This window comes from Dichomitus squalens (assembly GCF_000275845.1).
Source record: "Dichomitus squalens LYAD-421 SS1 unplaced genomic scaffold DICSQscaffold_15, whole genome shotgun sequence".
In the NCBI taxonomy this organism is placed as follows: domain Eukaryota; kingdom Fungi; phylum Basidiomycota; class Agaricomycetes; order Polyporales; family Polyporaceae; genus Dichomitus; species Dichomitus squalens.
The window spans coordinates 23,027-39,354 of record NW_006766897.1 but is presented as its reverse complement, the minus strand read 5'-3'; the positions used below and the strand labels follow the sequence as shown (position 1 = coordinate 39,354).

General features: G+C 56.1%; 5 protein-coding genes across 5 annotated transcripts in view; 3 read left to right on the top strand and 2 right to left on the bottom strand.

The window, feature by feature from the left end:
• Positions 1-527: 527 nt before the first annotated feature.
• On the top strand, positions 528-3,873 carry DICSQDRAFT_86472 (gamma-tubulin complex DGRIP91/SPC98 component). The gene is made up of 14 exons (XM_007365883.1): positions 528-640; positions 739-800; positions 852-922; positions 976-1,198; positions 1,249-1,385; positions 1,439-1,802; positions 1,857-1,951; positions 2,003-2,290; positions 2,343-2,439; positions 2,494-2,677; positions 2,729-3,069; positions 3,141-3,436; positions 3,488-3,553; positions 3,611-3,873. Exons 1-14 carry the CDS (start codon positions 534-536, stop codon positions 3,836-3,838), a joined length of 2,559 nt encoding a protein of 852 aa, XP_007365945.1. The 5' UTR covers positions 528-533; the 3' UTR covers positions 3,839-3,873.
• An 89-nt stretch (positions 3,874-3,962) lies between these two features.
• DICSQDRAFT_60909 (heavy metal translocatin) lies at positions 3,963-7,522 on the bottom strand (the record flags this gene model as incomplete). The annotated part of the gene is made up of 8 exons (XM_007365882.1): positions 3,963-4,038; positions 4,093-4,205; positions 4,266-4,556; positions 4,613-5,385; positions 5,438-6,103; positions 6,164-6,308; positions 6,371-6,926; positions 6,987-7,522. The coding sequence occupies 8 exons, from the start codon at positions 7,520-7,522 to the stop codon at positions 3,963-3,965; spliced, it is 3,156 nt and encodes a 1,051-aa protein (XP_007365944.1).
• A 1,088-nt stretch (positions 7,523-8,610) lies between these two features.
• DICSQDRAFT_86464 (uncharacterized protein) lies at positions 8,611-12,752 on the top strand. The gene is made up of 10 exons (XM_007365881.1): positions 8,611-8,990; positions 9,044-9,486; positions 9,555-9,760; positions 9,820-9,989; positions 10,091-10,630; positions 10,683-10,708; positions 10,774-11,537; positions 11,603-11,798; positions 11,867-11,877; positions 11,936-12,752. The coding sequence occupies exons 1-10, from the start codon at positions 8,714-8,716 to the stop codon at positions 12,243-12,245; spliced, it is 2,943 nt and encodes a 980-aa protein (XP_007365943.1). The 5' UTR covers positions 8,611-8,713; the 3' UTR covers positions 12,246-12,752.
• A 955-nt stretch (positions 12,753-13,707) lies between these two features.
• On the top strand, positions 13,708-15,581 carry DICSQDRAFT_136695 (Aldo/keto reductase). The gene is made up of 8 exons (XM_007365880.1): positions 13,708-13,931; positions 13,994-14,079; positions 14,144-14,326; positions 14,386-14,410; positions 14,478-14,509; positions 14,586-14,808; positions 14,889-15,095; positions 15,160-15,581. The coding sequence occupies exons 1-8, from the start codon at positions 13,815-13,817 to the stop codon at positions 15,316-15,318; spliced, it is 1,032 nt and encodes a 343-aa protein (XP_007365942.1). The 5' UTR covers positions 13,708-13,814; the 3' UTR covers positions 15,319-15,581.
• A 413-nt stretch (positions 15,582-15,994) lies between these two features.
• DICSQDRAFT_61264 (UBC-like protein) overlaps positions 15,995-16,328 on the bottom strand; it is a gene marked incomplete at both ends in the record, with an annotated part of 1,891 nt that continues 1,557 nt past the window's right edge. Inside the window, one exon of the mRNA XM_007365879.1 lies at positions 15,995-16,208. Coding sequence (XP_007365941.1) covers positions 15,995-16,208 — 214 coding nt within the window. The remainder of the gene's footprint in view (positions 16,209-16,328) is intronic.

Here is a 16,328-nt window from a genome sequence, read left to right as displayed (position 1 = left end):
CAGTCGGAGAGGGAGCACTTCTGGTGGGCGCAAAGCAGAGACTGTCGGGGCGGAGGGTAAGCTGATTGAGTGCCCGAGACCGATGACGACCGCTTCGGGAACCCTGCTCTCTCCCGCCGCCCATCTACACGCGATCATTTTACTCCCGGTCTCTCCGTGCATCATATTGACCCTCATACGTACATGGTATCCGTGCTGTCCCCAAGCCGCCGACCCGAGCTACCAACCTCAGCCCAAGGTGTACTCATTTCGGATCGTTTGTGGTCTCACTGCATGAAGTCGGGCGCTTTATATCGAGGTCATGGAGTGGCTCGTGCGCAATTGAGTAATGAATCTCGCTCATGGGCGTGGTACTCGGAATTTGACTAGTATGCTGCATGTATTCTTCTCACCTGCATCCAATACGATGGACAGGGAATGCGATCCGAGGGTTGACTGCACTTTGAGGTCAGTAAACGCGTGGGTGGCTTCGGCCACAGTAGTCGCGCGTCGCGTCTGCGCGCGACTGCAGCCACACTTGACCATGCTCCCCCATGTCAGCTGCACTTGAATCTCTTGTATACTCCCTCGTCCCTGCCGCGCGACAGGATGACAGGATGAAACGCCAGCTTGTGGCCCACTGTGAAGAGATATTGAACAGGTAATGCCGTTCATTCCGGATAGACCTCGCGCGGGAGCTTGAACCACCTTCAAGCCCACCGTCCGAGAGACGCGTCAAAGGCTCACATCCGTGGATAGCCATATAGGACAGAGCGTTGAGAAGGACATAGGGCACTTGGCAGATCTGATCAAGCGTCATCGTCGGTACCCTCGCTCATCTTGTGTGTTGGGCTCACTTGAACAAACCTCAGTTCTGCAGACAACTCCGGGCGGCTCGAGCACCCTCCGTTTCACCAACTTGCTGTCAAGAATACTGGAACAGGTTTGAGCGCGTCCTCGACGTCGTCGATCACTGGCTAAAATGCTATCGTAAAGCCTGTGCTGAGCAGGAAACATGCCTCCCTCCAATTCCTATACTCCCTTGCCTCCACACCGGCACCTACTCCCTTGTCATCTACCTTTCTACCTTCACTAGCCCCACCTCCTCCATCACGACTTACTTCAAAGGCAGCTACTCCTGTTGAACCACGTCCTTCACAGAAAGGGCCAAACGGGAAGTCCAAGGCTGATTTGCTCCGAGAGTATCGCATATCCATAGGTTCGTATCCCTCGATCTCGAGGAAAGCATGAACGCCTCATGCCTCGTAGGTCAACCACATATACCCGAACATCTCATCCTACGCGATACTCTCTACCTTCTGCAAGGAATATCGGGGAAATACGTCCGGTTTTCCGTGTCAAGGGACTCCGACCAGAACAAGGAGCTAGTATTCGTGGAGGACCCCGTAAGCCAATTCCCTGCAAAGGCCGTCCTGAATGACTCTTACATTCATGCAAGCGATACTACATACCTGCTCCCACTCGAGCACTGATACATCGACTGGCAGAAGTCGGCCACCTATATCAGCGCGTGGATTCCTTTGTGCGCGAACGAGAAGGGAGGGTCGGGGTCGGCATGATCGAGCAGAGTCTCTGCCACCACCTGCAAACACAGCTTACCGAGTATTACAGGCTCATCGCCGTCCTGGAGTCGCAGATGGCTACAGGGTCGCATACAGATGATCTCGGTCGCGCGAACGGTGTTGAGGATGAGCGCCCACGAGAAGAAGAGGCCGGTCTGACACTGAAGCGACTGGACGTGTGGATAGAGGACTGGAGGCTGCGAATGCGGATGATGAGCGTCTGTGTGGAGGGTGCCAAAGGTGAACCCCCTCCCGTCCGCGTGTAGGATTGTACAGCTAATGCGGCTCATTCAGATGCGCATGGCGGAGCCTTGGTCAATCTCATTCACGGTTACGCAGAAAACGGTGACCCGTTCATTCGCAAATTCACGAACCAGTTACTCGAGGAGGTCCGTATGGCTCGATTGTTCGGCGGTCCGACCATCTCACATTATGTCTAGGTCTCAAAACCGTTCTTCGCTACACTACACAAGTGGCTGTTCTCCGGAGAGCTACACGACCCTTTCTCCGAATTCTTCGTCGCGGTTGACCCGGAACTGGCTCACCTGCAATACATGCAACCCTCATCGCAAGGGGTGGGACAGCTTGCGAGCGATGGAGGCTTCGCTGGAGGTGATGTGGAAGACGTTTCCGAGGAACGTGCGGGCGGCCTTCAGCTGTGGGAGCAAAAGTATCAGTTCCAACAGGATATGCTTCCTGCTTTTGTTGGGGAGGCATTTGGACGCAAGGTAAACACTTTTTTGGTCAGGCATTGCGGCTGTCATATCCATACTGTCCTAGATCTTCTCCACAGGAAAGAGTTTGAACTTCATTCGGTACAGTTGTCACGATAGCGACTGGGTCGCCACACGAGAGAAGCTCAGCAACACAGGTGGTAGTGAGTGGCTATCGCGAGACAGGTCGCCGCGCCGTTCGTTCACGTGTTTCCTAGTTTTGCAGTACAGCGACATCGTGGGCTTGGAGCGCTCGATCGACACCGCGTACCAAATTGCAAGCCAGCGCTTGTTCGACGTGTTCTTCGAGAAGTACCGATTGCTAGACCACCTATCTGCATTGAAGCACTACCTCTTGTTGGGGTACGGTGACTTCGTGGAGCAGTTGATGGATACCCTCGGGTATGTCACTTGTCTTCGTGCCTTGCCAATGCTTCTGACACAGCGTCATAGGCCCAGCTTGTCCCGTCCTGCGAACGCTCTGTACCGCCACAACCTCACTGCGACGCTCGAATCCGCCCTCCGGTCGTCCAACGCACAAAACGACTCGCCAGACGTCCTTCGCCGGCTCGATGCACGGATGCTCGAATATTCTCACGGAGAGATCGGCTGGGATGTCTTCACGCTCGAATACAAGATCGACGCACCGATCGACACGGTGCTCGACCCGACAGCGATGGTCGAGTACCTCAAGCTGTTCAACCACCTATGGAGGATCAAGCGCGTAGAGAGTACGCTCAATGCAGGCTGGATGCGGATCGCCGGCGGTGCAAAGACTTTCCTCCAGATACCAGGTAAGTGCCGGATGCATGCATACACTCTCAAGGCTAGTAAGCTAACGAATCTTTCATTCATTGAACTGTAGAGTTGGAGTACGACTGGCATCAAGTCCGGCTCGTGATGGCCGAGATGATCCACTTCATCCGGCAACTCCAAGCATACTGCCACCTCGAGGTCATTGAGTGTTCCTGGCAGCAACTTCACAACTTCATCCAGAAGAAGGAAGGGGACCTTGATGCTCTCATCGAGAACCACAGAGCGTACTTAGACCGTATGGTTAAGAAAGTGCTCTTGCTCAGTCCGAAGGCTGGCAAAGAGGAGAACCTCCTCAACCAGGTCCGGGATGTGTTCACGCTTATCCTGCAATTCCGCGAGGCTACGGTGAGGGGATGACATCGGCAAACTTATCGAAACATATTGACATGATGCCAGGACGATCTATACAACTACTGTCTATCGGAGTCGGCAAGACGGGACGTTGAGAAGGATGCCGCGAGGGTAAGTTGAAAATGTTCCTCGCTGGACTGTGCATTCCGAGACTGATCCACTCTACAGGGTGTAGTCACTCGGATCGACGGGCGTTCGGATGGCAGATACACACAAGAATCGCTCCCTGGTATCCTTGCCCGTGTCAAAGACTACGGCATGTCTTTTTCTGAACGCGTGCAGGTTATCGTTCTTGCGCTTGCGACACATTCCGACCTTGATTGTCGTTTCTTGGGAATCCGGCTTTCTTTCTCGGACTTCTATAAGATGAGGAAGGAACAACAGACGCGTGCTTGATTACATTGTATATGTACACTACTGCTATGAACAGTATAATGATACGGTACTAGTACAGCATGATGGAAGGCGACGTCTAGTTGGACACAACAAGTGATATGCAATGTTGGACATAAATCAAAGCTCACTGAGATGCGATAGAGACCTTGGGCTCGCGGTACAACCTGAGAAGGAGCGAACTACATACTACTGATACAGACCTGTAGAGAGTAGGTGAGAAAAGTACATAGACGAGATGATTGTGTATAACTTACGATAGAGCCATGGCTAACGATGCCCATACAGGCGAGAGTCTAGCGTGCCCAGCAGGATAGACAACTCCCGCAGCGATGGGAATCATCACCAGGTTATAAACAGATGCCCACAACTGGGAAGAATGTCATGTCAGCGCGACAGCTCAAGTCGAATATCTGGGAGATTCACTCACAAAGTTGATCTTCACACGATTGAACACTGTCCGCGACAAGTCCGTCAACGTCAGGAGACTGCGAAGGTTTGACGACACCAAGATGAAGGATGCGCTCGAAATCGCCACGTCGCTTCCGGAGCCGATAGCGATGCCTACGTCTGCAGCAGTCAGAGCGGGAGCGTCGTTAATTCCGTCGCCGACCATCGCTACGACGCAGCGCTCATTCAGCCTTCGGCGACTGAATAGCTTGCCCAGCCCGTTCGTCGGTCGCTTTGTTCCCACCTGCTGCAACCACTGAATCTTCTCCGCCTACGAAAGAACGTCAGCGGCCGAAGAAGTAGGACGTTGCTCATGCTCATGCTCACCTTCTGATGCGGGAGTACTTCAGCGATGACATTCGTCTCTAGGATGCCGACTGAGCGCGCGACTGCCTTCGCAGTGACCGCGTTATCTCCTGAGATCATCCAGGTCCCCAGTCCTTGTGCTTGGAGGCGTGAGAGCACTTCCTTGGCCTCTGGCCGGATGGGATCCGCGACGGCAAACGCCGCGACGATACTGAAATCGGACGCAGGCTCGGGAGAAATAGCGAGAAGCACGACGCTCTTGCCCTCTGACTTCCATGAGTAGAGGAGCTCTGAGATCCTCCCGTCGACCGTCGCGTGGTGCTGCTCCATCCAAGGTTCGTTTCCGATGACTGCAGTACATTTCAAAGAGGTAAACGAGGCCTTCAGACCACGCCCAGGCGTCTCTTCTACGGAGGAGCCAGTTTGCGGCTTCGCACCGTTCCCCTCACAGTAACCACGGATTGCAGTAGCGAGCGGATGCGAGCTGGCTGACTCAATCTCCATGGCGACCCCTAGGATCTCGTTCCGAGTAAGAGTTAGGCCCGTGTTCTCTGTGAAGACTTCTGCGTCGGTGACCTTGGGGTCTCCGCCTTCGGTCAGGGTGCCAGTTTTGTCGAAGACGATGGCATCAAGCTGTGCCGCTTCCTGGAACGCTTCGCCTCCCCCGCGTGCGAGAATTCCGAACTTGGCCGCGAGGCCGGAGCCCACAAGCAAAGCAGTGGGCGCTGCCAGGCCAATACCGCACGGGCACGCGACTACGAAGACAGCGATGGCGAACTCGAGAGACCAAACAGCTGTCAGAGAAGATCAACAGCTGCACTTACCAATCGGAACACGCGCACTCACCCCAACCCCCAACGTCGATGTCGAGATAGCTTTGTGGCAGCGCGCCGCCTAGCCCAAGACCAAGCCAGATGACCCATGTAGCGATCGCCAGGGCAGTCACGACGGGGACGAAGTACCCTGTGATGATGTCCACGAGCCGCTCAATGGGCGCGCGCCTGGCCTGGCCCTCGCGGACGACCTTCACGACGTGGTCCAGCATCGTCTGCCCGCCGATCTCGTCCACGCGCACGTCGACGACGCCGGCCTTGTTGATCGTCCCCAGGAAGACCTTGTCGCCGATCTGCTTCTTCACGAGCCGCGACTCGCCCGTGAGCGAGCTCTCGTCGAACGCGCTGCCGTCTCCCGAGACGACGGTTCCGTCGGCCGGCGGGCTCGCGCCGTGCAAGACGCGGACGACATCGCCTACCTCGAGCAGCTCGGCGTCGACGCGTTGGACCTTCGTCCCGGGCTTCGACGCGAGATTCTGCTCTTCGCTCTCCACGTTGCCCTTCTCTGGGTCGTGCTCCTGAGCAACAGTGTCGCTGGAGGAGTTAGAAGGTGAGAGCTCGCTGAGGGAGGCCGCCTCAGATGCAGACACGACGAGCAAGGCAGACGTCGGGCGCAATTTGCCGAGGGCGGTAATAGCGTCCGCAGTATGTCCCTTGCTAAACGCCTCGAGGAACCGACCTAAGAGGAACAAGGGAACGTCAGATCGAGCGCCAACCTCTCTTGACGTGTTACACTCACCAGCCAACAAGAACATCGTCAGGAAGACGACCGAGTCGAAGTAAGTGGTTGTGTCTCCATGCCCGGTCGTCGAGCGTGACTGCGACGCTGAGAGAGCCAGCAGCGCAATGGATGCGAAGTACGCGACAGAAACACCGCTAGACACCTGCGACAACGACAACGGCATCAGCGCATGCCAGCACAGTGCTGTGCGTGGGAGAGACGTACCAGAAGATTCATGCTTCCAAAGCGGATGAACCTCTTCCAGATCGGGGTACGGCTGCTCCTCTTCCAGAGCGCGTAAATCTCACGCAGGCTGCGCCTATGAAACATTCCCGCGCTGTAGAACATGACCGGGGTCGCCATGAAGAACATCGCCCACACGCCTCTCGACGTGTTTCCGGCCCAAATTGGCTCCATGAGCCACTTGCGGACATGATTGTCAGCCGGCACGAGTGTCATGTACACGACGCCGATGATGAGCATCGGGATAGCGACGATGGCGGAGAACAAGGCCCGGATAAAGATGTGCTGCTTCTCGCGACGTTGCATGTAGCGTGCGCGGTCCTCGAGCGAAGGCGGACAATAAATCGCTGCCGTGAAGTGCGTGTCCGGCTCTCCAGCACCTTCGATGATTTTGATGACAGTGCGAATTGACAAGTCCGGAGGATTCGGTGTGTACGTCAACGTCAGAATGGATTCCGTATGCGAGGTGAGTGGCTTGTCGACAGTGACGTCTGGCTCAAGAGTCTTCAATGCACTCATGATCTTGCCAGGGCAATGTCTACGTACACCATGATTCGGTCAGCCTTGAATATGGAAAGCTCATGTTAATGTCACTCACGAACAAAACATGCCGTTGACACGCAAGGACACCGTCCGAGGGCCGAGGTCTTTGTCGTCAACCTCGTTTGTTGGTTGTAGATTGATGACTTCCGCTTCGTACCCAGCGTCGTCGATAGCCTCCTTCAGCTGGGGTGCGAGCTCACGATTTGTCAGGAGCGCGGTAGCAGACTTGCCAAGGAGATTGACTGACGCCTCCGACACCCCCGGAGTCCCAGAAAGCAAGCCCAATATAGTCGTGACGCACGACGCACACGTCATGCCATCGACCGAAAGCTCAACGCGCACCGGACCTTCTTGCTGACTGTCTGTGCGTGAAGGCTTTTTCGTCGAAGGACTATTCTGGAGTGGCTCGAGGCTGATCACCTCCGCAGTGTATCCGACTTCCTCAATCGCGGACACGACCTCAGGTACGACGTCCGCATGAGCGACGGTCAGAGTGGCGGAACTCCCCAGCAGGTTCACGACAACGTCCGAGATCCCTGGAAGCTCACTGACCGCCGAGCCGATGGCGCTCGTGCAGGACGCGCAGGTCATACCGCCGACAGACAGCGTTAGCCGGAGTGGTGCCGCAGTGGGAGGCGCATGTTGATCGCTTGTCTTCTGTGGCAGGTCCGACGGGAACTTGATCTCGTCCGGGTGCCTGTCCGAAGGATTCTGACACGTTCATCGAAACAAGGTTAGAAACCGGGACCAGTAGCAGAACAAGCTAACTCCGAACCTCCAGGTCGTCTATGTCTGGCAGACTTCCATCAGCGTGCTCCGCCCGACACTGTGCGCAGTTGTCGATGTGTTTCTGCCGCTTTGGAGAGACCACGTCAGCAAGCCCGGCGAGACTGTCCGACCACGTCAGTGTCGGCGAAGGCAAAGTCTCTTCGGAAGGGGTAGCGGGGATATCGAAACCAGCCTCGTCTATTGCGGCTCTCAACATGGACGGCGAGAGGGCACGAGGATGCTGAATGGTAACAGACTGGGTGACGATGGACACGTCGACGGATGAGGGGGGAGGGGATAACGACGCGAGGGCATCCTGGATGGTTTTGACACAACTACCAGTCGAGTGTTATGTAAGACTCTCAGGGTGCGTAGAAACGATGGGGTACTCACCTTCCGCAGTGGAGGTTGGAGACGAGGAAGGTGGTCGTGATGCCGCTTGCCTCGGAAGCCATTGTGGAAAAGGCGTCGAGATGGGGTGGGCGAGGGCGGCGCGAAGAAACGCGACGGCGGTCTGATATAGGGCTCGACATTGCGGATTTGTCAAATAGACGGAGACAGCGGTGAGAATAAAATGTCAAACATATGGCGGGGGATCAAGGGCGCATGGGAGGTGTAAGTAACCGACATACGCGGAGGGCGGTTGTCGGCGGACTGCGCGAGTGGTTCAGAAAATGTCGCATTTCGCTGGCGCCCGTGACAGCGGCGCTCGTCATTGGCTAGCATCATCGCACAAATGCCTCTCCAGGTTTGGGATGACTGATACTTATCTCAGATCCGTTTAAGCATTCCCGGCGGCTTAGTCAGCATTCTTCAAGGTGAAACCGGCCCATGGCCGCGTCCCTTGCGGAGCAAGCGCGTTCCTGCTCGTGGTCTTGGCCTGGCCGTGTTTTCGCGCACACGACCGCCACCACTCGTCCCCTCCGCCCTCCTGCTGCTCCCTTACATTCTCATCTCGGCTTGGAAGTTCAAGAGATTAGCTTAACGGTCTTTCTTAGGCCATTTGTCGCGACCATGACATCACTCGGCTCTCGCTCTCTCGTCCACTCTCCTGAGCGCTCCCCTCGTTTTCCGTCCAACCCGCGGTCTTCCACACCATCTCCCAATGGCTCTCATTCAGACCTTTCCGCCATCACAGACCCCACGAGGCCGCCAATCATTCTTGGCATCTGTGCCATGGACGTCAAAGCCCGGTCAAAGGCGATGCGAGAGATTTTGACCCGGCTGGTGGAACGGTCGAATGGAGCGATAGAAGTGAAGGTGTTCGGTGATAAAGTCATTCTCGACGAAGGTCTTCCCACCCTCCTGCGTTCCAAGTCTACTTTGCTCACGGGTGTCGTGCAGATGTCGAGAACTGGCCCCGATGTGATGTGCTCATCTCCTTTTTCTCGACCGACTTTCCCCTGGACAAGGCTATATCTTACGTCAAGTTACGGCACCCCTACTGTATCAACGATCTGCCTCCACAAGCGCTCCTCTGGGACCGCAGACTCGTAGGCGCTGTCCTCGACCATCTCAAGGTCCCCACCCCTCGTCGTCTAGAGGTCTCGCGAGATGGCGGCCCTAAGGTGGACGATGAGCTGCGCGATATCATGAAAAAGAAGATCGGCATCACGCTCGGCGGATTCCAAGTCACACCCGAGGTTACCCTGCGCGAGGATGGCGATGCGATCATCATAGACGGGCAAGTCATGGAAAAGCCCTTCGTCGAGAAACCTGTGAGCGGCGAGGACCACAACGTCTACATATATTTCCGTGGTGGCGGTGGTAGGCGACTGTTTCGGAAGGTCCGTCCGGATCCAAGTGCGGCCGGGCTGTTCTCAAGCTGACCTGGTCCGATCTTGTGGCTATATAGGTCGGAAACAAGTCGAGCGAGCTCGACCCTCAACTAAACTTCCCTAGGACGGACGGGTCCTACATCTATGAGAAGTTCGTAGATGTCGATAACTCGGAAGACATCAAGGTTTACACGGTCGGACACGACTATACCCACGCGGAGACCCGCAAGTCCCCCTTTGTCGACGGCGTCGTCAGACGCAATACGGAGGGCAAGGAGATTCGGTAAACATACCTTTCTGAAATACTCATCATGATGACACCGGCTGACTGAAGGGTCGTAGGTTCATTACGCATTTGAACGATGAGGAGAAGGAGTGGGCGGCTCGCATCAGCGACGGGTTCGGACAAATGGTCTGCGGTTTTGATATGCTTCGCTGCGACGGAGGCCGCCGCAGTCAAGTCATCGACGTGAACGGCTGGAGCTTCGTTAAGGGCAACGATACCTACTATGGTAAGCACCTGACCATCGTCCCATTCCCCAGTCCAATCTCCTCGCCTGTCTTATGCCACGACGTGCAAACCCCGACATGATTTCTCACCGGTGCCTTGCAGATCGTACAGCAGAAATACTTGCATCCCTTTGTCTCAGGGTAGCCGCCTCACCAGAGCGCCCGCTGCCAGCTGCGGAGGCGACCGTGGAGGAGCCGACCTGGCTTCTCAAGGCGAACGTGACCGTATTCCGGCACGCGGATCGCACTCCGAAGCAGAAACTGAAGTTCAATTTCCCCATCGGCGAACGATGGACACAGCCGTTCGTCACCCTGCTCAACGGCGAGCGCGAGGAAATCATCCTGCGCGAGCGTGCCCAGCTCAGCAGCATCGCGACCGCGGTCGAGGAGGCGAAGGGCCTCGGGGCCGATGGGGAGGACCTGGTGAAGCTCACGCAGCTCAACAACGCGCTGTTCAGCAAGATCGACCTGCCAGGCACGAAGGCACAACTGAAGCCGGTGTACTCGAAGAAGCAGCCAGGACAGGTGCGCAAGCTGACGAAGTTGACGCTGGTGTTCAAGTGGGGCGGCGAGTTCACACACTCGGCGCGTTACCAATCACGCGATCTCGGAGAGAACATGAAGAAAGATATCTCCATCATGAGTATGCGCTCCACTTGTTCAGACATGCACACATCACTCACTCGAGTACGCAGACAAGGACATCCTGAAGAACGTCAGGGTATGTCATGTCAGATCCTGGCGTCTGACCAATGCACACGCTGACTACTGTACTGTCATGTTCAGATCTATACCTCCTCCGAGCGCCGCGTCGTTGCCTCTGCGGAGATCTTCGCCACAGCACTTTTCGACAACTCGCCCTCCTCGGGGGGCTCCAGCACGCTCTCCGCCACTAGTGGCCACCAGTCCGGTGTCCACTCTTCTCGCTCTTCCAGCGATGGCGGCTATGCGTCAGGTAGTCACCACACGCCTCGTCGCGAGCAGTCCGTCCCCGCACAGAAGCCTCCAAAGCTCATTGTCCGCAAGGACCTGCTCGACGACTCGAATGCCGCCAAGGATCTCATGGACGACGTCAAGAAGCGCCTCAAGATCCTCCTTCGCCCAGGGGAGCCTGAGAAGCGCCCGGAGCTCACTTGGCCCAAGAGCATGAAGAAGGAGCCCGTCGAGGTCGTGAAGGAGGTCATCGAGCTTCTCAGCGCATTCCGCGACATCATGCGCCACAACTGGGAGACGATGGACGTCGACAAGATCCAGGAGCGCTGGTGCTGCGGCGACGAGCCGTGGCTGTTCCGCGAGCGATGGGAGAAGCTCTTCGAGGACTTCTGCGACGTGAAGCAGGAGAAGTTTGACCCGAGCCGCGTTTCAGAGCTGTACGACACCATCAAGTACTGCGCGCTGCACCATCGTACGTTTCTGTTCTCCATCTTCAATGAGGAGGGACGGACCGAGCAGGCACCGCATGACCGGCGGCTGCACGAGTTGTACGGGCGCGCGAAGGCGCTCTTCGACCTCGTCGCTCCGCAGGAGTATGGCATCGAGCCTGAGGAGAAGTACGCACTGGCTGATCCTTGCACTTCATGCGAGACGTGCTAATGCTACAATCTTGGTGTTTCAGAGAGGAAATCGGTGTTCTCACGTCGTTGCCACTTCTTCGCAATGTTGTGGGCGATCTGGAGCGCGCCCGGAACAACGAAGAGTGTGGGCTGACGCTGTACTTCACGAAAGAGTCGCACATCCATACGCTCGTCAACCTCGTCCTCCTTTCCGGCCTTCCCATTGCGAATCGCCGCATCCCGGAGCTTGACTATTGCGTGCGTAATTCTCACACTCTGAGTTTGCAAGCTATCTAACCATTGTGATACGACTTCTCCTCTCACAGGCGCACATAACGTAAGCCTGACCTTCATCTGTGATCGTCGTAAGCAAGGCTCCTAACAACTGCTCGCAGATTCGAGCTCTACGAGCGGAATCACGGTCGCGGCAAGTCAGACAAGGAGTACTCCATAAAGCTCTCGCTCTCCGAGGGCGCGCACTCCTCAAATGTGCTCGACAGCGCACTCGATGCGCGCCATTCGCTCAACGTCCAACCGCGCCGCAAGCTCACACAGCACCTTCCATACTCGCTCGTCATCGAGCGGCTCTCGAAGCACTTCGGCCGCGTCCCCGACGACGATGACACTGGCCCTGATACCCCATACGAGACGATCGACGCGCTCCAGGCGCCGATCGCGTCTGCCACTCTTGCAGATGATCCCTGACTCCTTGGTCTGGGGGAGGCGGCGCGCGAGGGAAGGCAGCAGTCACTGGTGCTCCCTGCTATCGCTGAGTCCCCCGAGGCTCTGACTTCACGAGCGTCTGAGGGGAAGCTGGAAGCGGCACAGGCGGCAGCCCTCGCCGCGCTCACGACGGCTACTGCTACGCCCCGCAGAGATTCGCATCCCTTACCCCAGATCTCTGCTCCTCAAGGGTCCCAACGACCTCCTGTAGAAAACGAGGCAATACCTGTGCTTGCGAGCCATTCTTTGGATCCGCGATGCGCAAGTGCACCATGGTGTTTACCGATGCCCTCGAGACGGTCTTCTAAATCTCCCCCTCTTACATCACATACACCAAGACGTTCGAGATAGTAACCAGTAGAGGATCAGACCAGCATCATGCATCTATCATATTATTCTTGCTTAGTATAGACAGCTTCGTTGGACTTTGGTATGATCGCATCTACTCTACATACATTGTACATTGGGGCCTCATGTATGATCACAACCTGAGATAATCACTGCATTCTGATTTGTACGCTCTTGGAAGTGGAAAGCAATTTCGGAGAGGGCATATGGTAGACGTATAGCATGTAATGCTAATGCCACATGAATCTCACAATTTGCTCAAGTGTCTATTCAGCTCTCCACATTCAAGCTTCAATATTTCAATTCTCGCGATGCAGCAACAGTCCGAACCGCCGGCTGTTCATTAGACTTCAGGCTTCTCACGTCCGACGGCTGCAGCCGGCATCATGGGCATTACGGCGGTGCACGGGCAGCACAGGATGCCAAACCCGAACATGTATGCTTCCCTGCGAATGCCTGAGCACGCAAAACACGCAAGCGACAGCGGATCATCTTGAGCGCACTTAGGAGCTTCCTGGAGCTTGCAAGACGAGATGCCCCGAGGCTTGGGATGCTTCATGCTTTGCGTATGCGGCTCTAGGCCAACTGATCACCAATCGCAATTCGTCGTCGTCGCCTCGTGCAACTTCAGGTTCACCTTCATTCCTAGAGCTTATGCCCAGGACCATTCACTATTATTTCAAACAATAAAGGAGAAGCAAGCCATGATCAGACGATGTACGGGAACTAATACGACGAAGACGCCACCACTTCATTCACGTTCGATGGACACTCCCAAGAGGCCGGTGCCGTGACGCCAATCACATACACAAGTAAGTCATACCTTGACATCCGGATACTTGCGCCTTCAGCCATACATTCTAGTCGACCCCACTCGCTCTCCGAGAGGATATTGATACATAATGACTGAAAGTTGTGTGGTTGTGTAGCATCCGGGGGGGGGGGGCAGCGCAGTGACAACCGCACATCCGGCGACACGCGCGGATACGAGACCCTTTGCTGGTGAATGCAGGAAGTAGAACTGCTCATGGTATGTAGCCTTGATGTTCCCCAAACCAAGTGTTAATGGCCGGTTGGCGTTTACGGCGTCTAGATACGATCGCATTAGTCCAATGATGGCTTTCGCGGGCTCAGAGGCACCAAAACTGGCCCCAGCTCTCTACGGTTCTCACTCGCAACTCGCAGACAGCCTTTCAAGCCATCATGACTGGCCTCCCCACTCGCAAGCTCGGCCGTGCGGATGTCACGCCCATTGGATTTGGCGCCATGGGCCTGTCTGCCTTCTATGGCACCCCGCTTCCCGACGAAGAGCGGCTGAAGGTTCGTCGAATGCACACTCGTTATCTGCTCCCCATCTGAATACGATTTTGTGGGCGCCCTAGGCTCTGGACGCCGTCCTAGAGAACGGATATAATCACATTGACACTGCTGACGTCTACGGCGACAACGAAGCGTTGATCGGTAAATGGTTAGCAGACCTTCCTTTCAAGCCCTGCTCCCTATCCAGTCATTTCCCATGCATCCCCCCCCAGGTTGCAGAAGAATGGTAAGAGAAAGGAGATATTCCTCGCCACCAAATTCGGAGGCTTGGTGGCCGGGCAACCGTTTCCCAACGGCCGATTGGTCTGCGGCGATCCCGAATACGTCGCAAAGGCCATCGATCGCTCGCTGCAGCAGCTCGGTACCGACTACATCGACCTGTGGTACTTGCACCGGTTAGTCCCTTTTATAATCATACACATATACTTGTACGACGACGATGCGTTCATTGCAGTGCAGACCCAACGGTACCTATCGAGGTGAGTGGTGGATTATCGGGGCTTGTCAAAGAGGTATGTAAGGCTCTGAACTGTGTGTGCCTCATAGCGCACCGTGGCAGCAATGGCCGAGCAAGTCAAGTATGTCCTCCCCGTACTTGCCATCCTCACACGTAACCTCGATTTCACAAACGCGTACCCTCCCCCTCTTTCCTAGGGCTGGGAAAGTCAAGTATCTTGGCCTGTCCGAAGTGACGGCGGACACGCTCAGGCGCGCCCACGCCGTGCACCCCATCGCCGCGCTGCAAGTCGAGTATTCGCCCTTTGCGCTCGACATCGAGGGCGAGAAGTACGGGGCCATCCTGAAGACCGCCCGCGAGCTCGGGGTCAAGATCGTTGCGTACTCGCCCGTCGGACGAGGCGTCCTCGCAGGGAAATACGTACGTTCCACACTGCCTACCCTACACGACGAAGTGCGCGTACCGGCCACCAAGCTCATCGTTACTTGCCCGCGATATAGAGATCGCCTGACGACTTGCCGGAGGACGATTCGCGGCGCTATCTCCCTCGGTTCTCCGCCGAGAACTTCCCCAAGGTCTTGCAGGCCGTCGACGTCGTCAAGGGCATCGCCGCCAAGCATGGAGCGACCCCCGGCCAGGTCAGCCTCGCCTGGCTTCTCGCACAGGGGGACGACATCCTGCCGATTCCCGGATCGACCAAGCCCGCCGTATGTCTCCCAGTTCTATACAGCGCACACAGACCTAGCTCAAAATGCCACCGCATCGCTGCAGAATATCAAGGAGAACATCGAAGCCGTCAACGTCAAACTCACGGCCGAGGAGGTCGAACAGATTCGCCAGGCTGCCGTCAACGCGGACCAAGCGGACGTGCCTCGGTACCCTCCTAGTTTCCAGGCGTTCCTCATGGCAGACACGCCCCCGTTGGCGTGAAGATATGTTTTGTCGCTCTGAAAGGATCACTCTTTGTCGGTGACGAATGATATGATATTGATGTACACTCCGGAATGTGACGTTGGCTTCGTGCTCGCCGCGACCTCTTCTTGAGTTCGTCCCCCTCTTCCAAAGTCCGAGAGCGGGTGCCGATTGGTTGATGGGCAGTGGGTTTGATACGCTCCGACGTATAGACTTCACCTTCACAATCCGGGCCACAACGTCGTTGAAGCCAGCTGAGCGGCGCTATGAAGCAGATGCAATACAGAGGGTGTGATTAGCATGATGCATTCGCAATAACCTCCGTAACTCTCTTATCTCGGAGCTGAGGGTGACCGAGGTGCATACCATGACAGGATAGGCGAAGAGGACATAAGGAGATGGTCATCAGCCGTGTGAACAGGGCGCTGTGCGTGCTCCGGTTGCGGCAATCTTGCGGGTGGTCCAAAGAAGAAGGATGAGAGCTCGGCGCTTGTTAGTCGCGAAAGCTTCAGAACTAGCCCATCACCAAGCATAACCACTTCGTGGGACAGCACCGCATGCATTAGCTTCAGAGCAAGGACCCGGTGTGAGGCCGACATCTTCAATCGACGGGTTGGGTAATTCCTGGGTATTTGGTCTACTGATACATCTGTGACCGAATCGAAGCAGGGGGAGGGAATGACGGGGGACTAGATCACGTCGAAGGCGCGTCGTCCCAATCCTGAATTCCAAGTCGGACGCGGAGCGCGTCGAGCTGCTCCGGCTTGAGCTCCTTGAACTGCATGCTATGCGACCCTTTTCCGGCCATCGAGGGGTGGTCCTTGTCGAACAGCGCAGATGCAGATTGGGAGAGCATGGACGATTGCGTGGCGAGCGCGGCAAACGAAGAGGTGGTGTCGTGGTAGAGTCTGGGAAGAGACACGCCGCCGTCGGAACAAGCGGTCGCGTGCGGTTGGGGGAGGAGCGTACCTGTATGCCTCTTTGTTGAAGCAATCCGCCTCCTTGATCTCGTCCAGCGCGTGCTTCTT